The following is a 25,425-nucleotide window of genomic DNA, read 5'->3' as shown; positions in this document are numbered from 1 at the left end:
CTTTTTAAGATGGATTCAGGAGAGCTGACGCTGAGACATTACAGCGAGATATCAAACCTGAGAACACTGCACCATTATAGTAAAACATAAAGTCTGTCCCACCCCCACCCCACTTACATCTGCTGTTGGTAAACATCCATTAAATCCAGTAAATGGAGGCTTAAATTGAAGGAAAAAACAGCATCTGGAAGAGTGCAGGAATCCACTTTTATCTGAAATGTGGCCTTTTGCTAAAAGCTTTCATTTTGTTAAATGTTCACTTAATGTTCTTTTTTTTTTTCTTGTTGTTTTTTATTCTTCCAAAAGAACATGTGGATTGAAAGAACGACTTACGTAACCGCCTATAAGCTGCCTGGCATCCTGCGCTGGTTTGAAGTCGTGTCTGCCACGCCGGTGAGTACGCCGGGTCATAATATCCCCGCTTCTTGGTTTTTGATGGTTTGAAAGAAAAGGTTCACCTTGAATGAACTCTGATACAGTAGATTTGACCTGTCTCACTCTCACGCCGCCTTCACACTGGCGGTTGAAATCAGCTCCGATGCGGCTGCGAAACGACCGGAAGTCATTCATTTCCTATGGAGATTCGCAGACCGCATGCGAATGGGTCCGAAACGGGTCCGACCGAGTGCGGTGCGAAGAAAATCGTGTCCGTTGGTCATCCGGATGCGTTCAAAAATTTGAACTCGTGCGAAAAGCTACGGACGGTTCCTATCCGACAATTCCAGCGGAAGTTGACCGTTGCTATGGTACCGATAAACAAACCTGAATTATTAACTTTTAACAAAATAAATAATGATTTTATAACGATAAGTTGTCATGTCATTTTTTATTTTCATGACTTTCTAACGTTTATAAGGGCAGTTAATACTTCCTGGCGGCACAACGGCCAACTGAGGAGATCCAGCCGGCTACTGTAACCATTACATAGATAAACACACTGTTGTTGATCAAAGTTGAAAACGTCTTGTGTTTGGGGTTGCGCTGTCAGATTTACAGCAAAAGGTGTTGGGGTGGTTTTGATTTCTTGTGGGTAAGGAGGTTATAGCGGGTGAACGTTGTGTCGTCAAAAGTAGGAAATCTTAATGATATCCTAAATTATATATATGATTCATCCAATGTTTACATTTCTGTTGCCAACCCCTTTGTGTATTCTCAAAACGGTCCATCTACAAAATCATAGCAGAGCATTTTATCTTCAGCCGGGACTATTATTCGAGACTAATATTAGTAAACTTGTCTCTTTCGAAGATCAGACTCATTGCCGGTCACTGCCTGAAGTAAAAGAGGGCTGCATTGACCGTGAGACTCACGCAATTGATGGCTAAGCCACGCCCTCAAACGCGATGAGCCAATCACAGTGCACAGCTAACCCAATACACTCAGACATTCTCTGCTTCCACATTGCAGTTAGTCAGTTTTCATTTGTTTTTCTTGTTATTTTAAGTCTAAAATGGCCAAACGGTGTGCATGGGGTACATGTAACTCCGACACTAGGTTCCCGAGAGGCTGGGCGACGGTGTGTATTTGTTTTACCCTTTCCCATGCCACATCTCAACCGAGATAAGTGTCTACTCTGGATTAAGTTGTGATGTGGTGGACGTGGATAAATTAAACAAGGATGTCTACATCTGATCTAGGTGAAGTCAACAACGTATTTGAACGTTATCTTTAAAATCTCTAACGTAACGTTGGGCTAACATTAGAAAACGTTAACGTTAGCTTCTAGCTGCGTTGTCATGTCACTTAGCTTTATTAACGTATAACCGAGATAACAAATGTTTACAATGTTGTGCTGAATGATTCATGTGAATACTGTAGCACCAAACGCTGATGGCAACGATTTGCGGGTTATCATGTTTACACTGTGACATTTTTGCCTGGAGCTGAAGCTTTTCATCGACCTTCTCAACAATAAAATTATTAATATACCCCTCCAATGCATAGTTAAGGCCCTTTAGGTGACTTCGAGATGATATATAATCTTTCTGTCTCCAAAAATCACCAATTGCCTCCTGTGAAATGTCTGCCATAGCGCCTGTCCCCGAATGTCGACCGTGTGTCCGAGTGAGTGGAGGGGGCGTGGCTTATCCATAGGCCGATTGTCACTTTTCACACGCTCTCACGCCACACATCCATTTTCTCACGCAAATGTATATTCCTCATATATAATATCGACCAATCAGTGTTTTCAACCGCGCAAACAGGTTAATAAAACAGCTGGAGAACATTTGGCACATAACATTTACCTCAGGAAAGCCATTTAATGACCACGATAGGCTATAAAGCACGTTATTTTGGCAAGAAAAATGAGCTAGAGAGTATTTTACCAATTATGTGTAGGCCTACTATATGACATATTTATTATATTTTTTTACTTATATAATTAAAAGACAATTGTTATTATGATTTAAAAAACACTTTATATTTAATTTAAAGTAAAAAAAAATATTACATTTTTACATTTGACGATGGATCTCCCTTCCAAGCACTTTACTAGCGCCGCCATAGGAGCACTTCGGCTTTTGCCACCCGGAAGAACGTCTATTACTGTTGTGACGTCGTATACCTGTACAATATATTCTAAAGTAGACCTTACCTGTCTTAGGCCGTGTGTCCACCAAAGCGTTTTTATCCAGCTGAAAACGCTAGACGCTCTGCTGAAGACGCCGTGCTTTGGGCGCTTGAGAGCGCCCAAGTTTTTTCCGTTGAGACGTTTCGTTGCTACTGTATGATACAGAATATCCGCAGCAGTTGAATTTTGTGACAGTTGGTCGGTGTGGTATTAGTCCCGCCCCTCCTCCATTGTGATTGGACGGCTGGGTAAAAAGTGGCAGTGATGAGCGCTGCGTTTTATCCAAAGTTGAACGTTTTTCAACTCCCAGCGACCAGTAAAAACGTTGGGCGTTTAGCGCCTCGGTACGCTCATGGCCTTTAAAAAACGCGGCGCTCCCATTGAAAACAATTGAAAAAAACGCCTTACTCTCGCCATCTTCGAGTATGTAAGACCTCACATGTCTTGAGATATATTAAACTGGGTGTCATCAGTCAACAATCTGATAAAGTAGACGCGTCTCACACTTCATTACAGCAAGACGTGACCTGTATCTCTTTCTCTTTCCATCCTGCTATTCTGATGAGGTCGTCCTCAATTTGTGCAGCGCTGGGGGAATCATGGTTACGTGTGCTGACTCGCTCCATGCAAATGTTTTGCAGGAGAGTGGCTCTGGCATCATGTGATACCCAGATTGGATGCCCTGGTGTTTATGCGTTCAAATTTGCACCGTCTCTTTTTAGCTCCTCTTCTCACTTTTTTTCTGGTGTGCTTTCGTTCTCATTAGCCTCCCTGGCATGAGTTTCCCGAGATAGACACATCAGGGCATCTGTCTCTCGCAGATTGATTTTGGATCCCGTCACAGATGCATTATGGGTGACGGATCATGAGCCAGAAATTCCTTTATTGCCGAAGAGAACGTGTTAACCCATTCATTAGTGCATCGGTAAACAGTTCAGTGTGGAAAATGAGGCGTAATTTGACTTGAAAACCTGCTCGTGTTGTTCCACCGCTCATTAGTAGAGTTTGTTTGTTGGATTTCAACTTTAGTTGCGTAACATTAATGTGTTATACAGTAAGAGTCGTCGTTTACTGCTCTGCCTAGTTGAATGTTTTCTGCTTGGCATCTGTGCAAATTCGTTCTGCCTGTTTAGTGTCATTTTTAGCCAACGCAGTTTTTTTTGTAAATCATCCTTTTGTTGTTACTTATTCTCTGAAAATGATATCTTTTTTTGTTTCTGTGTGCAGGAGGAAATCAGTCCCCTTGAAAACGCTCTGGAGACCATGCAACTGACCAATGAGAAAATCAGCAACATGGTCCAGCGCCACCTTAACGACCCCAGCCTTCCCATCAACCCCCTCTCTATGCTCCTCAACGGCATCGTGGACCCAGCTGTCATGGGCGGCTTTGCTAATTATGAGAAGGTATGAGATTATTCTGGTAATTATTGCCAAATTGTGTGACGGCACAAAGATTAAACGCAGCGAATCAGCTTGATTGTGAAAACTATTTGAACCGTTTCATATTATACACTGCCATCAGTAAATTCAGCGATATTGTGAAATATTATTTACAGTTTAAAATAAGTGTTTTATATTGTAATGCATTTTAAAAATGTAATTTATTCCTGTGATCAAACTCCAGATTACTGCAGTCATCCTAATATGATGATTTGCTGCTCAAGAAACATTTCTGATTGTTATCAATGTTGAAAAGCAGTTGTGCTGCGTCATATTTTTTTCTAAACCATAATATATTTTTATCAGGATTCTAAAAGAACTGCGTTTATTTGAAATAGAAATCTTTTATAACATTATAAACGTCTTTATTGTAAACAGAACTGACATTGTCTGGGTTATTTTATTTATTTATTTTTGTTTGTTTCTTTGTTTGTTTGTTTATACTTATAGTTATTGTTTTATCATCTATAGGCCTTTTTCACTGAGAAATACATCCAGGAACATCAAATTGACCAGGAGAAGATTGAAAGGCTGAAGGATTTGATTGCCTGGCAGGTAATGATATATAACGGGCACATATCTTAAGGTGTTTGCCATGATTTTGCTGGTGATTATAATTTAAAACCAATTTTTTATGTTTTTTTTAACCATTAAGTTCTCCTACAGCTTTCTTGTCACAAAGTATGAGAGTATTGCGTTTTATTATTTTAATAACATGTCTGATTTAAAGTTCAGTGGTAGCATCCCGTTACCATTTGGTATATTTGATGTATTTTCTTTGAACAATTTAAGCTGTCTTTTTCAAAGAATGCTATATATATATATATATATATATATATTTAACCATAACTTTTTTTTCACAAGTTTTTATAACCAGCATGCACAATGTGAGATCACAGTTCTTCAGAAGATCTTAAAGCATCTGTCATGCAGTATAAATATCCAGCGAGAGTTTTTATTTAAAGGAAAGTCTCCCGGGGAAATACTGATGTACTTCCACATGTTGGGTTGAAGCGGCAAACTGACTTTATCATCACATCTAAAGTCTTTTATCTCTCCTCACTCTGTTAAAACAGTGGTAATGGTTACAGGGCAACACGTCAAATCCTCCTGCCGCCTTGCCCATGAGATTGTGTGTGTGTGTGCGAGATAGAGATCTACTGAAGATGATCTTAATGCTGACAAAGTTTCATTTTTAGCTGTTTAATGGGGAATGCATTCCGATGATTTTTATCTCTCCAAAACATGATCTGTCATGCCTAAATAAAAATTGATGTGTGCATTATTTTTCTAATAATTAAATGATGAGTCAATTAATCTGCTTATACTACTTTTACCATGCCTCAAGACATTGGTCATATGTTTTACTTCAAAACAGATTTGTCAGGTTTTTGTCTTTTAAAAGCTCTTGTGTGTAGGACTAATTTCTTCACAAGGCTCCGATGCTAATTCCAAAATGTCATTTTAGAGATATTAACAGAGGCTTGAGTGATTGATAATCAGACTAATGGAGAGTGAATGAAAGATTGATAGTGTCTCTCAACAGTGTTAGGGAGCAGAGTCTCTATTAATCGCAAAGCTGTAAGTTTAACTGCTTCAAAAACAGCCAAGTTACTATTATTGGTATGTGTTAGCTTACCTCAAGGGCATCCAAGGTGTAGGTGTCTTTGTTTCTGCAGCATTTTGATATTTTTAGGTCAAACCGTTCTTGTCTGTCAGTCATATGATGCAGGTCTATGGTCACCACCTCAAAGAGCGTGCACAGAGAAGTCCAAATTAAACATGATTTAATGACTCGTAAATATAAGTACACATTGATGGACTAAGACACAAAACGAGCGGTTTTTGTGAGAAAACGAACAGTTTTTATATCGTTCAAGTGATCTGAGGGCCTCGTTCACATAATATTCTCCTCTTCACACGTCATATACTGACGCTTTTAACATTTCGTATACATCCAACGCACATGGCACCCTTTATGGGCGCTAGAAAGCGCCTCCTAGTGGTCTAACCCTAACACTACCCCAAAACTAAACCTACCCATAACCGAACAAAGCTCTATGCGTGTTATATTGACGCCCATTTGCGTTGGATTTAAACTAAATGTCAAAAGCGTCACTATATGACGCCCTAGGATGAGAATGCGTTGGATTTTTTGGCCTTTGATGTATTCATTTTAGAGGGCTGGAAATGCCTTGGTCAAGTTGTATGGGACCAGATTTGACCAAAGAGCAGTCTTGTGTCTTCTGTTTGACTTTCATTAGTTTGACTGTCCTGTGTGTGATGAATAGTCATCAGTCTGACCAGCTGTCCCAGCGTTCAGGCTGTTTGTCTGATCCAGGCGCGTGTCGTATATAGTTACTCTCAGTACATAAACGCTTCTGTTGGATAATGGTTATTGGCTTGTTTGCTGTAGGGACGTGGACAGAAATGTAACGACACAGAGGCTGGTTTGTGGATGTATTTTCAGCTAGATGAAAAGACAGACAGCCGTTGATGACACACATCTAAAGAGCTTTTCTGTGCATAACAGATGTGAGGTATTGCTGTAACTCTACAGATATTTTGTACCAGGAGGCCCATGAGACAGAAAACAATCCTGTCAAACTCTCTCTTCTTTTCTATTTCAACACTGCAGATGTGTGTGTGTGTGTGTGTGTGTGTGTTTGCTGGACAAACTTGATTCTGTAGCTTCCTATATGTCGATAATGTGTGTAGAGATTCAACATGGTCTGATCTTGCAGGAGATGACAGCAAGTTTTGATGCTTTTGATTAGTTGTTGGACACATAGGAAGAGTTTAAATATGCTATGAGACCACATACAATGTGTTTGACATCTCAAGATAAATAAATAAATATTAGGCAATGCTTTACATCAGCCCTTCTCAAAGTCTCGGAAGTCCTGGATTTCGTATTTCAGGAGCTCTAATTGTGTGTGAGGGATTAAAAGTGTGGTTTTCCTACTTTGATAAATACATTTTTAATGAATTTGTTTCGTTTTTACATTCTTTTTTAGATGGTCCAAAGGCGAGATATTTAAAGTTTTCCTCCGTGATTTAATTGCCATGACATTTGGCGTAATTGAGCGTGATTATGTAAAGTTTACATTAAGGTTCAATTTGTTAACATTACATGAACTATTATAAATTTAACAGTAAACAAAAGCTATTTACAGTATCAGTATTCATATAAAGGTCATTTAGGTCCATGTTAATGTATGTAGTAATTTGTAATAGAAATTCCCTTTGTCATTTACCCCTATTTTTTATTTTTGTATTTTTCAGTATAGTATTTAAAAATGTCACTTATGGAAAATAAAGACATCATAGACTACAAGTTTTTATTTTTCTATATTCTTTTTAAAACAAAAACAAAAATGAAGCAACAGAAGTTGGAGAAAAATGCATTTAAAAATAAAATAAATGCAAAGACTCAGTACTAATAATTTACACATTAAAGAGAGACACAAAAGGACCATTTTGACCATTTCTTACATGAAAAACGTTGTTTGATGCTATTTGTTGATTGTATCAGTCTTGTTGTTTTTGACTATAATAACGTTTTATTTTTTCTCACAGATTCATGTCAGGTCAGGACATTTGCATCTGATGAGTTACAGCAGCTGTCATCCTGTCAGAGAATAAAATATGTCTCTCTGCCTTTGTCTCACCTGAGATGTGTTTAAAGACGCAGATCTGTGTGTGTGCCGCGTTCCTCCAGAAAGAGGGCGTCAAGCCGAGTTGCACAAGTCAATTGTTGAGACGGCATGAAACAGTTCAGAAAAGCTTGATCTTATCCTGCGTTTTCTCAGACACGCGTTGATGCCATCTTTACAGTATAACGTTGAATTGTTAAAGATATGACAATCTTCAGCTCATTTATACAGATGATGAACATTAATGATGCAGTTTATGCAGCAGACATTAATTAAAAACCAAATGCTTTAACTGTAGAGTTTGGGTTTGACAACACATTAGGGACCGAAAGCCACTTTTTTCTTTTTTTGCGAGATATGGCAATCAATACGGCCTGTCCTGAAGGTAAAATGGGCCTTGCGTACGTTTTTAACACACCGCTATCGATGCTCTGTCAAACTGGCTGACACAGAAGTCATGTAAACAGCGGTGAAACGGCAGGACAATGCTTCTGCAGATTTGAGCTTTTGATCAAGCTTGCCTGCACCTCTCTGTACCGGTCGGGCCGACTGCCCTGGTCTCTTTTATCGGCGGCTCTGCTAATCTGTGTGAATGTGAAACAGAGCCAGAGCTGTTATTCACAGATGTCAGGTGCTCTTGTTTGTTCTTCTCCGTTCATGGCATGCTAGCTTGTGTCCTTTGCACTGAGTAAAATCACTTTACTGTGCAGGTGCGGGGACTTCAGCTGGTAAGGTAACATGAGAACCTGGTGAGTTTAGAGAGCCAATGACAAGCTATTCACAGTGGGAGTCCAGCGCTGTGTTGAAGAATTGTGAAAAATGAAAGCACTCATTTCTCCATTGTCAGATATGTGGGGCTTGCATTGTCATAAACAGTGCAAAAACAATCACGTCCCATTTACTTAGGCCAAATTTACACTGCAGGGCTTGATGGGCAATTCTGATTTGTTGATTATTATTATTTTTTTTATTATGTTTTTTTTTTTTTTTTTTTTTAAGTAAAAAGACCTTAGGTCTTGTCCACTTCAATGATGTATGCTAAGCTATGCTAAAAGTGGTCAGAACCGGAGATCGGCTGAATGGATTCAAAAACGTTGTAACGTGTGGGGGAGTTGTAAAATGAGCCTATTTCCAAAAAAAGTGGAGTATCCCTTTAAGATCAGCAAGGTCATTGGGATTACTAAAAGCTATATAGGGGAGAGCGGGGCACAACCTAATGCATTTTGGTTTTGGCTCAATTAATTAAAAAATAATTAGGTTAGATTAATTTTTTACACAAGCAACATACACATCTCTGCTACAAATGAGCACTTAAAGTTTTTTTTTTAGGACCTGCCATTTTCGTACAGTTGGACTGAAAGTGACAGAAGTGCAAATGTTACAACTAACCCCATATGTGGTTAGTTGTAACACTTGTGTGTAACACACATAATTCAGTTTGTGCATCTGTATAGACAGATATCCATCCCTCATCCAATCATCCTTCTATTATGGATTAATATCATGGATAGAGACGTAGAAAAGGGCTGCACAGTTTTGCAATAAATAATAATAAATACAATTATAAATAGTCAAGTCAAGTCACATTTATTTATATAGCGCTTTTCACAATACAGATTGTATCAAAGCAGCTTCACAGTGATAACATGTAAGTAGCACAACACAGATCAACAACATTGCTAAACACTAAATAAATAACCCCAACTGAGCAAGCTCAAAGCAAGCCAAAAGCAAGGCGACAGTGGCAAGGAACCAAAACTCCATCAGATTGGATGGAGAAAAAACCTTGGGAGAACCCAGGCTCAGTCGGGGGCCAGTTCTCCTCTGGCTTACATTCATATTGTTTAAATATAAATATTAAATATAAATATTGTTTATGAATCAAACGGCGCCATAACATATCGCAGGCGTTGAGTCGTCTCATCACAGGCGTTGGGGCATCCGAAATCCCCGTGAGAGGCTGGACACAAAACTGGACCTGACGAACGCCATTTTTCTCGGGACAAGCGTCCCGAGATAACAGTAGAAAGGCAGATGGGAAATAATTAGCATAGCTGATGTTCATAATAATTTCCGTTATAACTCACAAACTCTCCGTAACCCGAACTCTCCGCAACCCAACCATACGCGCCGACCCGTTTGTCTAAAAGGCTGTCGAGCCCCACTGGTGCGTTAAGCAGTTTCAGTGGCAAACTGTTCCGTAAATATTGTAATTGCAATTGAATTAGATTTGTGTGTGGCAGCTGCATGTACAATTATTATTATTATTATTATTATTAATAATAATAATAATACAAATGAGCTCAAAATAAAAATTTAAAGGGTTTATTACATTAAAAACAGGCCATATTTTTAATAAATAAACAAGTTATCATTCATAGTACACTAAATTTTAACATTTTAAATTCCAACTTTGTTTGTGAAAGTCCAACAAAGTTAAATGTATATTTAAACCTGAAAAGTTGTGTGGCTCCGTTTTCATTTGATTATCATTGTACACTTGGAGGCTTAGTTGTAACACTGTGTTACAACTAACCCCTCTGTGTATTACATATTTTAACCCTAGCTATCAGTCGCTAGGAATTGCTGACATGTTTCAAAACAGTGCTATGTTTGAGCCAACAAGACCGTTATTAAGGCAATATAAAGTTAGATTTGGAAGCGTATACATCCAACCCAGAAACCGAAAAAAATCTATGATGAAAAAATTTTCTTTCATGGTGTCAAAACACTCTTTGTCCAGAATCTTCACGAAATATTATCAAAACTTTCCACAAATTCGCGGGAGACCGTCTTCTGGCAACAAGAGAAAAAGAGCAGAAAGACTGCCGGTTTGAGTCCGTGTTACATTTAACCCCGCGTTATTGTGCCCCGCGCTCCCCTATTTTACTCATTACCTTGGGTGTTTTTCAGCACATTGTTCTATAATTTCTTACAGGCGAATGTTGCAACTGAAGGAAAGCATTGATGTGAGTGTTGAATTATTCATTGTGTGTCCATGTGCTGATCTGTTTTATTTTAGTCAAAGTTAGTTGATGAGGTGCATTTGTAGTCATGTTTGTGTGATTTGGCAGCCTCCTTTTAAAGCAGTTTTGTTGCTATGCCGCCTACCCAGAATTCAGTCACTGTGATCATTTTAGAAAGGTCTGGGTTTCCCTGGAGACACAAGCGCTGCTCTGTCTCTCTCGCTCTATCCGTCTATATCTCTGTCTCCTTCAGAAATTCCCTGCGGCGCTAACAACCCTTATTAAAGTGGGAATCCTCTGTCTCTCTCCTGTAATGTCATGACTGTTGGACTGCAGGAGGCTCAATGCACTTTGTCTCTGAGCAAACGGTGCGTCTCTATATGAATTTTACGTTCATATAATTGCGCAGTAAATTTGAAAAGGTAGTTTCATATTGTGAATCTAATCAGGGCTGAAGGGCGCCATAGAATTAATTAGCATAAACTGTCTTCGTCTACAATTGTTTTTTATCTTTCTTTCACGGCTGTTATGGTCATGTTAGTTAAATGTCAGGCCGTCAAACATGTTTTCTAGTGGCGGAACTAATCCAGTCAATGTTTAACTACTCCTCTCTTTTACCGGTAGGCGTGGCCTCCTAGGGCGGCGAAGCAAGTGCATTGTGGGAGTTGTTGTCTTTCATCCACATCAGCCAAAAATACATTTTCTGGCTTTTCTCAGTCTAGAAAGCTCCAAATTCAAAAATAATTTCACATTTCTTCGACATAAATGACCCATTTTAAATACAAATTCACCTTTCCAGAGGTGGAATGACCCTTTAAGATAACAAATGCTATAAGATATAAGAAATGGATCATAGTGCAGTAAGTTTTTGCTTAAAACATTAACAAATATCTGCCAGAATCTGGTCAGAAAAATAAATGTTTTTTGTTTTTTTTCTTGTTTTAATCAAAAGCTAACTGAATAAGAGGTAAAAAAAAAATCTTTTTTGCATTGTAAACACCTTAGCTGCAGAGTATGTTTATGTACTTTCAAAGGTAAAGCAGAAAGTGATTATCCGTATATTTTGAGATGTCAAAAGTTTGAAGAGAAGCTTGATGTCTTTACTTTCATGGTTGATGAACATGTCAGAGAAAGTGCTATTTTCCATTGCGCTGCATTGCATCAGTTGAACCTCATCATATCTCATCTTTATAGCTCTCTGATTTACTCTGACTTCATGCTCTCCTAATGTCTGGAGACAGCAACACTTCTCCTTGCAATTAGCTGAGCAGTTCAGTGTGTGTGTGTGTGTGTGTGAGTGTTTCCATCTGATTGTGGTGTATTTTACTTCTCTCTGTACATTCAGACGAGCAGGAGACTCGCGGTGCTTTGTGTGATGAATGCTCGTCCACAAAGGTTTGTTTTAAATCCTGTGTAATATGATATGTCTTCTCTATGGCTTGCAAATAAACCCAGCGTTGGTATTTTAGTGGCTGTTTTCTTGTTTTATGTGTCTGTCAGACCAGAGGTTTTATGTAGAAGACGGAAAATTGAACCTCAAAGTGATATTTCAGGCTGAGGTGAATCACTGCGCTTGATTCACAGGCAACTGAGAGGCTTCAGTAAATCAGTCCAGAAGAAGCGCAGGTTCTGTCTCACTGCATCATGGGTAGTAGGGGTGGGTGGGTCAGGCATAATAAACAATTATTTGATTAGTAAGCTTGACTTTTGTCATAAAGGGACGTATTATGCCCTTTTACAGTCTTGATTTTGTTTTCAGGCTCTACTAGAACAGGTTTTCCTGCTGGTATTTTGATGATTTTCCTCATATTCTCCATTGTTGCAGCTCCTCTCTTCCCAGTCTTTCAGTAACGCTTACCTCAGTTTCTCCAGTTTACAGTGAGGATTCGCCAGTAGATCAGAAAGCTGCTTCACTCCTGAGTCTCCTAGTTTATTCATGTTTAGTTCCTGTCTCTATGAAGCCCCTCCTTCTGAAAAGCACACTGTGCTCTGATTGATCGACTGGATCAGTGTGTTGTGATTGGTCAAGCGCTTTGAGCGTGTTTGGAAAAGTCCCGCCCCTTACCATAACCATGAGTTTCAACTGCTTACTAACTCAACCAGGCTCGCCCCTTTAATCTGCGTATATTAATTATTTAAATGGGGAATATTATGACGTATTCATTCCGGGAAGAAAACTCAAGACTACAATGGAGTTTCAGGAAGTTCACTGACACTGATATAGATGATAACTTCCTTTGTGGAGTGACTTTGAAACTACACACCTTTTGTAATGCTCTAACAGCAACATCAAAAACTAAAGAAAGATGAACATTTAAAAAGCATAATAGGCCTCTGGGCACCTAGTCTGATCTGCAGCCTTTTACTAATGTACTAATGTTTTTTTTTTCTTTATTTCTTTATTTCTTTAATGTCTATTTTTTTTTCTTGTGTGTAGTCCGAGCCATTGTTTGTTTTGTGTTTTAACTTGAAAAATCCTTAAAAAATAAAGTAAAAAAAAAAAGCATAATAGGAGCCCTTTAACATTGTGGCTTAACATCTGTGTGTGTGTGTGCATCTTATTCAGATCCCGAACCTGGCTGAAGGGGTTCGTATCCACGGCGAGAAGGTGACGGAGGCGCTACGACCGTTTCACGAGCGTTTGGAGGCATGTTTCAAACAGCTCAAAGAGAAGGTGGAGAAACAGTACGGCGTCAGAACACTAGTGAGTAAAAGCATACACTCGCTTTCCAATCATGCTTCATGCCTTCATCATTCATTCAGCCGTAATCATCATCCATCATGTAGTCATCGCTCATCATTCATGAATAATCATCAAAACAAAGATGCTCCTCATCACAGCTCGCATGCATGCATCACATTACCACAGGATGCACTCTTACCTCACAATACAAGCCGATCACATTCAGTAATCATTGAATTAAATGAAATACATACTGTATTTATGTGTTGCATGTTTGTCTGCATTTGTCATCCAGTCGGTGTTGGGACTTGGCTTCCGCTCATGGTTTCTTCCTTATGACCCCGTTCTGACTTGCTCACTGATGATTATAAGGCATTTTTATTGAAATATGCTGCTTTATAATGATTAGCTGCTTTATAATGATATGCATTGTGACAAGCACTATATACATTTTTTTATTGAATAAAGTCATGGCAGCTATTAGATGATTATGGGTCATTGTGCAATTACGGTGTTAAATGCTGTGAGTTGCTTTAATAAGGCTCTCTTGCTAATTTAAAAAATCTGTAAAAAAGATAATGTACTTCATATTTCTACAGTATTAAAATATATGCATGTAAAAACTAATACATTTAAACTAAGTATTTAACCATTTTGTTGTTTAAAATTAATTAATTAAGGATTATTATTATTATTATTAAAGGTTAAATTATGGAAAGGTTACTATTTTGGAGAGGAACTTAACTTTTAAATGATTATTTGAAGTAAGAAAATGTCCACGTGCAATTTTACAAACTTACATATTTTTAAGGCTGTCAAATGGTTAATCCCGATTAATCGCATCCAAAATAAAAGTTTGTGTTTACATAATATATGTGGGTGCACTGTATATAATTATTTTATATATATAAATACACAGACTTGTTTGTATATATTTAAGAAATATTTTCATGTATATACTGTATATATATATACATATATACAGTATATAATTTATATTATATATAAATATGAATCATTTTATATATAAATATATTTTTTTATTAAATATACATGCATGTGTATATATATATACAAAATAATTATACATGGTGCACCCACATATATTATGTAAACACAAACTTTTAGTTTGGATGCGATTAATCGCGATTAATCGTTTGAAAGCCCAAAGATTTATATATTTAAAGTAATTCCAGTGGTTTAATCCGTATGTTGTTATTCACATTAAGATGGTTTATCATCAAAATTGTCATTTTTGTAATACCTTCCCCCAACGTAATCGTGTAGTTCATCGCTGGTGTTATTAAAAAAGAAAAAATATATATTATAAAGAAGATAAATGACTTAATATAGCATAGTAGTTTTAATGTATGATTGATGAGTCTCTTAAAAAACACATCAGATTGAAAGGCCATTGCAATTTGTATAATGACCCATATGCAGATTTAAACATCTTACCCTCTTCCTTCACAGTGTTATTTATATTCACATCCTGATGCTATAGAAAATCAGTTGTGTAGCAAAACTATAGTTTTCCAATTGTTTTAATGCTATTGTTAATTGATGAGTGATACATTAAATATTCTTTGTTTTCCATGATATGATCACATATAGTATTGCTCTTCAGAAATAATGTTTGATGTACTTGACCAGAGCATGCTCTTCATGCTATTTGATGTCATAAACATATGCTCATTGGCAAATATTACATGTAAACCTTTATATTTTAAATACTCTTCAGCAACTTGGCTGTGGCATTTTTACAGTATTTAATGCCGTCTTAGATGAATGCAGGAAAAGTAGAGCGAGGGATTGGAAAGTTTCCACACAGCTGTATTTTGAGACACACTGAGTGAATGTGTGTGTGCTTCTAACTGTGACAAAGACATTTCTATACACACTCAATCGCTACTTTCCTCCAGTCTGAAAAGAGAATGCTGGGAGTCCACAGGAGGGAATGAGAGACGGGGACAAAAGAGTATGGAAGACGGGTAGAAAAAGAGAGAGACAGATAGTTACAGTAGCTGACAGATATTGATCACTTCGATCTGGGAAAGTGCTAGAATTAGCAGCGATGCCTCCTATACAGTGTGTGAAAGTTTGAGAACGTGACGTGCGCTACATATCCGTTTCAAGGGCAGGCAGGGCGAACGTGACCGAGAGGAGGAACATAAGAAAGGGATGAGGGGTTCATATTCACACATAAATGTTCAGAGATTCACACATAGAAAGAGGTCAGCAAACACACACTGAGTTTGGCCCATGTGTTGCAGGAATTGAAGTGTGTCCATGTTTTCATCCAAACTCATGTACTCAAGAGAGAAAAATTGGCACTTCCTGGGAAATTGGCACCAAATATCTGTATTCTGTAATAATAATTGAAGTTGCTCCAATCAGGGAAGACGTTGCTCTTTTTCTGACTTCATAAATGACTCAAATAAACAGTCTTGTAGTGTTGTGTTCAGAGCGCCTGGTGTTTGGGAACACAAAGAGAGCTTATTATACTCAACCGTTCTGATGACAGACATTGGCTCAACATTTGGGATCCTGTGCGATGTGATTGGTCCGCTGGTTATCCAATCATCCCCTCTGAGGGATTTAAAGCTACACTGTGTGATTTTTATCCCCACCTAGTGGTGAAAAGGTATATGACCATCCAGGGAATATTAGTTTCTGTTCCTCTCAATTCCGATTTAGTTTTAACTCCTACGGTGGCCAATGTAGTCCAAGATTAACATGGCTTCCAGTTGGACCTCGTCCATGAGTGTTAACTCAAACGTAAAAGCGAAAGGCGAAGCTTGAATCAACAGGTATGTCCCTCTTTGGCTAATGTACTTTCAAGATGGAGGGGCAACATGGCGAACCCCTTACCCGTATGTATTTTCAATGGCATATTATACACTCACGAGAGTACTTTATTACTTGAATGACGTAAATATACATTAATGAGCACATATATTTTTGAAAGAACTAAGTGTTTTTAGCTAAGAATAATCTAAAAGAGTTAATCGGTAGCCAACGTAGTTTATGCGCATACCTTCTTAATGGATAAAAAAAAATATCCTCCTCAATTCAGAGCATATGTTTTTATGCGATATCCCAAAATGCACACAGAAATTGGTTGGTGGAAACAGCAAGGGAGTGGTCCGAAAAATGTGTATATTGGCATATTTATACTCTTATAGATGTTATCAGTCCCAACAGAGGTCATTTACATTTTAATGTGTTAGAAAATGATAAAATTTACTTTTTTGGTGCAAGTATTGGCTTTAAAAAACTGTTGAGATGCTGTGATGTGCTCGTGTCATATATTTGAACTGTGTGTTTCAGCCTCCCATGTCAGACGAGCGGCGGGGAAGTCGGCCACGTTCAATGGTTCGCTCATTCACCATGCCATCGTCTCAGAGGCCACTGTCCGTCGCGTCTGTGACCTCCATATCATCAGACAACTCACCTTCCAGACCGGGATCAGACGGGTAAACACACACACACACATGATCCAGACTGAAAGAACAATATATCTGCAGATATTTCGCCTTTATTTATACTTATGTAACACAGTCTAAGTGCTGGGTTGCGTCATAAAACCTGTGGCGACCCCTTATGGGAGCAGCCAGAACAAAAGGAGATGTATACTATATATTCTGATCAAAGTTGATCAAAAATCTAAACTTTAATCAAAAGTGACTATAAATACATTTGTAATCCAGTAGAGAACATAAGAAGCAGCACAACTGTTTTCAACATTGATAATAACCAATGTTTCTTAAAGAGTAAATCATATTATAATGATTTCTGAAGGATCATGTGACACTGGAAACTTGAGTAATGATGCTGAAAAGACAGCTTTGATCACAAGAATACATTACATTTTAAAATATATTCAAATATAAAACATTACTTTTAAACGTATTTCACAATATTACTGGTTTTACTGTGTTTTTGATCAAAATAACTAACTAAATAAATGAATGCATTTATCATAGGTCTGGATCAGTGTCTGAGATTCAACCTTTTACTTCTTATTTCCAACACACACATATATTGTTGGATTATTAATTTTAAATAAGCACAAATTGAAGAATTGAAATCTCTCTCTACGCTAGATATCAGGACCAAGCATTGGAAAAACAAACTCTTATTACGAGACCATTGATTCAGACCTCTATTAAACTGGCTGGATTCTTGACAATGATTTATTTTCTTCTTTCAGCGGTTGGAGGACTAGTACAGGAACACTTCATAGGTTGGAGTGTGTGTTATTTTCTTTCCCGCAGTTTGTCATTTCCATCTTGTCTCTCTGTGGGCGGTCTGTTCTCATCTGAATCACGTCACATGTCCTCCAAGATCATGTTCCATCAGTTCATCAGCTGATCAGATCAGATGGGTTTATATGTGAAAAAACAGACATAAACTGATCTGAGGACAGTATGCGTTTCAGTGATTTTACAGCATTTAAGGGTTAAGTGTGTCCAACTTTTTACCTGTGTTAAAATCACTGTAATACATATGGTCTTAGTCCTTTATTCGGCCTCTTTACTCTGACACCCTGAAAGGTTGGTGCCAGTCTAGCGTGGCAGGCACACAGATGCCAACCTGAAGGATTAATTAGTGCGTGTTTGAAGAGAGCGATTCTATCAGCGATGCCCTCCGCTGGTATTTAATTGTGAAGGGCACCACTTCACTTGAGCTTTCATTTGATTAGTTAATCCACCTCATTAAAACACTTTGATTCGCTTTAGCCCAAGACTCTGATTATGAGAGCCAGACATTCTGCTTTTCCTTTTCCTTGCTTTCCGCTTTACACAACCGCCTGTGAGTCTCATTATCGGGCAGGTCAGCAGATAGGATGCACACACACGCTTATTCACTTTTGCATGGATGGTGTATGATTTCTCTCCAGCGTCACTGCGTTTTTAAGAAACTAGTTTGTTCTGATCTATGAACCTGAAGTCTAACAGTGATGTCGAATTGAGCTGTCTAGGTTCACGTTCATTTGTGCTAACTGTAATGCTTACTGTAGTTTTCATTTAGACTGTGAAACTGCAGATCAGGATGAAGTTGGTGTGAGGGCGCTTCGAGTTGGTGCTGCTGCATCCAACACTGTCTCATGAAAGTGTGTATCTATACCATGAATGTCATTTCTCGTGCCATTTATACGTCAAAAATGTTTTTTGCGTGCATATGCTACACACTGAAAACCCCTAGGGTAGGTTTAGGGGGGGGTGGGGAGTGCGTACGTATTATCATATGCATGCGAAAACTGAGTAATATATAGATGCAAAAACTAATTTTGACGTATAAATCGCACGAGAAATAACATTTGTTGTATAGATACTCACTTGCATGAGATCGGGTTCGCTGAATCTTACATCAGTCATGTGCTTTTGGGCTTTGCAAACTTAAACATTTGCTTTTCTTTGATTTATTAAACGCTGTTATTGCGTATTTTGTTGGTCTAATTATTTATTTGTTGATTTAGTTATTTGTAGGACTGTCAAACGATTAATCACGATTAATCGCATCCAAAATAAAAGCTTGTTTTTACATAATATATATAGGTACACTGTGTATAATTATTTTGTGCGTGTATATATACACACACATGCATGTATATTTAATAAAACAATATTATTTCTATATAAAATATTTATATATAATATAAAATATTAAATAAATATTAAATAAAATATATAATTCTTTATACAGTATATACATGAAAAGCATGTGTGTGTATTTATAAATATTAAATAATTATACACAGTGCACCCACATATATTATGTAAACACAAACTTTTATTTTGTATGTGATTAAACGCGATTAATCGTTTGACAGCCCTAGTTATTTATTGTTGATTTAGTTATTTAGGTATCGTCGGTTACCTGACAGATATATTTTCATGCATCATTTCAGCTGTGTCAAATCTTAAACAGATCACTGTATATGTTATCTTTTACAGAGTCATTTATAGCCCATATAGTTGCATTATAGCTGAATATTGTCGAATATTAAATTCTAGCCGCCATTGCAAATAAAAAGGTTTAAAACCAAGTGGTTTTCCAAAGTTACCAACCACTCGGCATTTTTACTAGCCACAATTTTGATATCATGGTGGGAAAACTGCCATATAGATATTTTAAATAATATATCATAATTTGCCAGCAGGTATATTAGGCTATTATAACATAACTGACTGTGATTACTTGAAGACAATTTAATTGTATTTGACTTTTTACGTGCAATAAGCGGCTAAAATAACTCAATTTAGTTCAGAGAACAGGTTTGTGTGTGCACACTTTGAGTTTGAGCACAAAATCTGTGGGAATGGCTGTGGAAATGTAGGGAAGTACAGTTAAGAACAGGGCCAGCGTTAAAAAAAAATAAATTTAGATTCAGAAATAAAAATAATGTATTATTTTAAACAAACTAATATGGTTGGTTGCCATGACACTAGAGACTGTACTCTATGAATGTGCTTTTTGGAGATAGCTAAATGTCAAATGAGCGCTAATATTTGCTCAAGACTTCATAAGAGGCTTCTCTCTAATATTAAACAGCCCAGACGTCTTATCCAATAAAACGCACCCGCCGCTCAATTATCTCTGTACACCTCTTTTCATTTGATTCCTCTTCTGTTTCATCGGATAGATTTGCCTTGGAGCCTCTTTTACCAAAGAAGCAGCACTGTAAGTCCCAGGATAAACTGGATCGAGATGAACCTGAGAAAGACCGGAAGGAGAAAAAGAAGGAGAAGAGGAACAGTAAACACCAGGAGCTGTTTGATAAGGAACTGAAGACCGCTGATATTCCCCTGCAGCCCAGTGAGGCGGTCATACTGTCAGAGACCGTGAGTATCTGTTCATAAACACACACACTGACACTGCGCATCATTCACTGCCACGACAAGTTTCCACTATCAAGCAATTCAAAGTACACTTACCACATGATGCATCAGAAATAGAAACTATTTGTAAACCCAAAGACTTTCATTTGCCTGCTTTCCGTTTAATCAGTCTTTTTGAGGCTGAATCTGAATCTGCACTCGCAAGTCTCTTCAATCTCTGAGTATGAACACCAAATGACCCCGAGCGGCAAAAGCACATAATACGAATAAATTGAGTCATTCACTGGCCTCACAGACATCACAGTTAGAGAAGCACATCACCGTACGCTTCTGAATAAAGGAAACTAGCGCGTGTAATTACTCTGCCCTGGACCTTCTGGTTTCTTTTATACATCATCATAATGACCCATGACCCTTTCATAAGGCTGCTGACCTCTACCATTCAACGGATAAAGAGAAATAACAAGCCCACTTGCTTATTTTTTTAACTTTGTTTTACCTTAGTTATTGTTAATGTCCTCGTCTGATGCCAAATAATATCTTTCTGCTAAAAAAAATAGTAATTTCATTGATTTCGATTGCAGATTTTCATAATTTTGCACATTACCATAAATGTTATTTCACTCCTGCTGAATTATGCATTAAATAAACCTGTATGTTCATGCAAATGGACCTGAGCTGTTTGAACTGCTGTTCTTTACTCTGTTATATTTGGTAACACTTTACTTGAAGGGGTGTGCATAAGACTGACATTACACCTTCATAACCATGACATGACATATGTTATGAATATGAAGTAGGGTTTATGCATGTTTATGACAACTGTCATTAAGTCTCTTTCGCTCAATAATGACATTTTTAATGCAAATATGACATTGTTTGAGATGTCTTTGTTATGACATCTTGACATAAACCAATACATCATAACCTGTCAGTGTCTTTGTCATGACAACGTGACATAAAATGAAGTTAAATTGTCATGTGGTTGGCTTTGACATTGGCTGTCATGAGGCATTATAACTGTGTCATGTCACTAATTGAATTTGTCATTAAAAAGTTATAATGGCTTCATGACAGCCAATGTCAAAACCAACCAGCTGACAGTTTAATGTAATGTTAACCAATAAAGCTAGGTGCTTTCTTAAGTTTGACTTCCACTTTTATGGTCGTCTTTTGTAGTCCTGATTTATTGAATCCCTTTAATGGCGATTGCTAGAAGCAGCGGTTCACTCTCTTGTATTTATCTGTCATATTTTCATCTCTCCAGATCAGTCCGTTGAGGCCCCAGAGGCCGAAGAGTCAGGTGATCAACTTACTGGGTGAGAAAAGACTCTCTGTGTCCCCCGGAGCCCCTGCCAACCCGTCTGCTCCCAACGCCCCGCCTCCCATCACCCCCCGGGTCAAACTGCACTTCAGCTTACTGACTGGATCCAGTATGTGTCGTACATCACACTCTTTTTCAGTTTAATTCTGAAATATAATTAAATTTGGAATGCTTTGCTAACGCAAGGAAGGATAGATAGCAAGGAAGCCCCGCCCACCAGTGGGAGATTAATACAGTGGTTAGGGTAGTTAAGTGAGTTTTCACTCCTGAAAGTCCGCACCAAGGTCCGAACCAAAGTTCACGTTTTTGATGCATTTTATACTTTCAGAAAGTTTTGGTTTGGTTTCACACTGCGATTATGCGAGCGCACTAAAGAAGTTTACGTGACTTGCATCCCGTCATCATCATCTACTGTATGGGGGCTGCATCTTGACATTGATTGGTTGGATATTGGAACCACGTTGATTGGTTTGTAAATGGACGTGTGTCTGACATCAGTGTATTGTCAAGTCGGCGGGTAACTTTGACAACATGAATGAACAGATGCATATCGTTGCAACTATATTGTTATTTTTATGGCATATACCTGCAGCACCAACTATACACAAGGCTAGTTCAAATTCGCCAAATGAACATCCTCATCGTGCGAACATTTTATCGTCACCCTAGCAACCACCTAGCAACCACCTAGCAACAGCCTAGCAACACCCTAGCAACCACCTACAGTAGCAACACCCTAGCAACCACTCAGAACACCTCAGCAACCACCCATAATACCCTAGCAACCGCATAGCAACACCATAGCAACCAAACAGAATACCCTAACAACCGGCTAGCAACCACCCAGAACACCGTAGCAACCACCCAGAACACCCTAGCAACCGGGTGGTGAGTTTTGCCACAAAAGGTTGGGCTATTTTGGGAGTAAAACACTCCAAAACATTTAAATGTAGTTCAAAATCCACAAAGATTTGTTTTGCCAATCCTTTGAATAAAGGAATCTGAAATACAAATAGAATAAATTCAGCAGCAAGATATCTAATCACACATCTGAACACCAGCAGACTTCGTTACATATTTAAAATATTAAATGACCTTGATCTACTGAAATACAGCAGCACTAGTTTTGGCATCGCATATTGTCCTCTGATGATACATAATCAACATAAATCAGAAAATTATATTTTAGAAGTTGAAATTGCTGACAACTATCCAAGTCATTCAGTCTGGTTTATATTATCATTCAAATGTGTGCGTTTGGTAAGACTTTTGAATGGCTGTGACACTTTCATTTTTAATTTAATAATAACCGTTAAAAGATTAATACAAATCTTTTAAACTTTTTTTTTTTTTGGCTTTATTAAAAGCAGAAAAAAAAAACATCCAGATCTTTTACAGTACTTTTCTTTTTATAAATAAGTTATTATTCCTTCATTTTCCTCATGTGGTAACTGGGATTTCCTTTTCCCAACTTAAAGGGATAGTTCACCCAAAAATGAAAATTCTGTCATCATTTACTCAGCCTTGTATTAGTTTATGTAAATTATGACAGAATTTTTCAGTGAACAATCACTTTAAGCCACACCCCCAATATATGACATCAAATGCTCCCTAACATGCTGTAGTCTGACGCCACACAAACGTAATGTTGTGATGTGAAACTCTGGACTCTGGGAGACTAGCAGAAGTGTTAAATCCCTTCGCATGAAAGCGAGTCCGATCCTGTCTCCCACTCTCCGCTTGTGAAGATGTGTAATGGATTCAGGCTTTGCGAGGCGTTTACTCTCCCATGGGTTCAGCCCACTGTCTGAATCCTGAGTTTGCAGTGTGTGTCGTCATCTCTGTGTTCGATTATTCAGTGGAAAACGAGCGTGCATTCCTCCTCAAACAGCAGATATCACATTTACATTGCATTTAATACTTCAAAAGTGTCACTTCACAAGTAAAAATCTCTGAACGCCATTGCTTGAAACATCTCCTGCTCTCAGATGCACTTTATTAACTTTACTGTTTTGCAATGAAACTGATGTTTTGCTTGAAAACTGTGCTTTTTGAACCTTTCTTTAATCCTGTTATCCTCAAATCTGATAACACTTTTTACCCTCTGGGGTCAATTTGACCCCAGTAATTTAAACCTCCACAATATGTTTATTTTTTTTACAAAGGTTTGTCTCAGTTAATGTATGTCTTTGTTGATTACTTAAGTAACGTTTTAAGTTGACATCCACCCACCACCCCCCTCCCCACCCCACCTAACCCCACCTAACCCCTTATACATCCAGAATACCCATTGCACGACTATGGACAAATTTACAAATCAACATAAAATCTTACTGATTTGACCTAAAATTGGAAAAGTATAAATACATCTGGGGTTTTATTTGTTTTATAATGTTTCTAAGTATAGATTTATGCAATCTATGACATTTGGAAAGAAAAACTATTTATTTTATCAAGGATAGTAACACGAGTTATGTTTGGGGTCAATCTCACAAAAATTATGTTTTCTCCTCCCCCATGGCATGGGAAACATCAAATTTCTCACAAAAATGATGTTTTCCCCTCCCCAATACACAGGAAAGAATTATTAGTTATCTTGAGAATTATGTCACATGTCATGTGAACTACTAGTAGTTCTCGCAATATTACAGATATGGTTATGTTTGGTTAGAGCCCTAAAACAGAGGGACGTTTTTTGAAAATGACATTGAATATGTAAAATTACAATGAACATTATAAATTCAAATTATAACATGTTATAATGACCTCAATATAACAACCAAAACAAATGTGTGTGAAATTTTAATATTTCTTCTGTTTTATTATACAACTAAAAGAGCCTGGGGTCAAATTGACCCCAAGGAACACCGATGCTACAAAATTTGTACAGGACTTTGAAAAAAATATTAGCAGGTTAATTTTATATTTACAGAGTTGTCCCCATTAAATTAGGAAAAGTCATTCAATTTGAAGCAAAAAAATAAAAAATAAATTATGTTTTTACAGACGTTAAACATTGAATGGGGTCAAATTGACCCCAAGGATAAGAGGAGGGTTAAAGTAAATTCTGATCGATTTAATATGTTGCTATCTAATATTCACACATTTCATGCATCATGATTCAGATCTCAACAGAAACTCTTGTCTTGTTTCTATGCAGATCTAGAGCTGAATGGGACGGGTTATGGAGATAAGGGGGAAACCCCGCCCCCACTTCCTGTCAAGAGCAGCATGGGTGACTATGGAAACCTGATGGACAACTCAGACCTGGCCAGTCCGACCACACCCCCTCCTCCACCGCCACACCCGCGGGTATAACGCATCATCAACATCCGTTAAAGGCTTTCATGATCATCATTTCCATTATTTTGACATCATCATGTAAGGGATAATCTACATCTAGCCGGGTTTTTCTCTCTCAGAATAAACCCTGACAGGGTGATCAGGTCTTGGATCTTGAACCTGAAGGGGTTTATCCTGAGATAACAACCGGCTGGATATACATTACCTTGCTTATTACACGGTTACTTGCCACCTATTTAAATAATTAGAAATGAAATATTGATGTGAGCCGAAATAATTTATTAGCTCTATAAATGCATAGCTTCACGGAGAGAGCAGTTGCTAGCAAGCAACAAACTAGACGGACATTTAGAATATGTACTAACTCTGATACCTTTAAATTTAAAATAATTTATTACAGCATTACATATTAAAGTATATTTTTCTTGGGATCAGTGGGTAAAGTGCTGTGATGTGTCATCTGTGGTCATGCGTGTGTGTAGCTGCAGTGTCAGTGAATGTCAGTGTGTTACACACACACACACACACAGTGCTAATGGGAATGTTGACACTTCACGTCATGATTAACACAGAGCAGATGAACACTGTCCAACGACTGTGTGAATGAAGATGTGTGTGTGCTGTCACTGACCAGAG

At 37.8% G+C, this 25,425-nt stretch overlaps 1 protein-coding gene across 2 annotated transcripts in view; it reads left to right on the top strand.

Moving 5' to 3' along the window:
- dock1 (dedicator of cytokinesis 1) overlaps positions 1-25,425 on the top strand; it is a 269,281-nt gene that overhangs the window by 241,395 nt on the left and 2,461 nt on the right. For both annotated transcript variants that reach the window (XM_089122368.1, XM_039651460.2), the window contains exons 44-51: positions 307-393; positions 3,800-3,976; positions 4,484-4,567; positions 13,201-13,338; positions 16,648-16,793; positions 19,967-20,165; positions 21,430-21,595; positions 24,647-24,798. In XM_089122368.1, the coding sequence (XP_088978494.1) occupies positions 307-393; positions 3,800-3,976; positions 4,484-4,567; positions 13,201-13,338; positions 16,648-16,793; positions 19,967-20,165; positions 21,430-21,595; positions 24,647-24,798 (1,149 nt within the window). The remainder of the gene's footprint in view (positions 1-306; positions 394-3,799; positions 3,977-4,483; positions 4,568-13,200; positions 13,339-16,647; positions 16,794-19,966; positions 20,166-21,429; positions 21,596-24,646; positions 24,799-25,425) is intronic.

This window comes from Pimephales promelas, chromosome 17, assembly GCF_988280905.1.
Source record: "Pimephales promelas chromosome 17, fPimPro1.hap1.1, whole genome shotgun sequence".
NCBI classification, from domain to species: Eukaryota; Metazoa; Chordata; class Actinopteri; order Cypriniformes; family Leuciscidae; genus Pimephales; species Pimephales promelas.
This window is presented reverse-complemented; position numbering and strand designations above follow the sequence as displayed.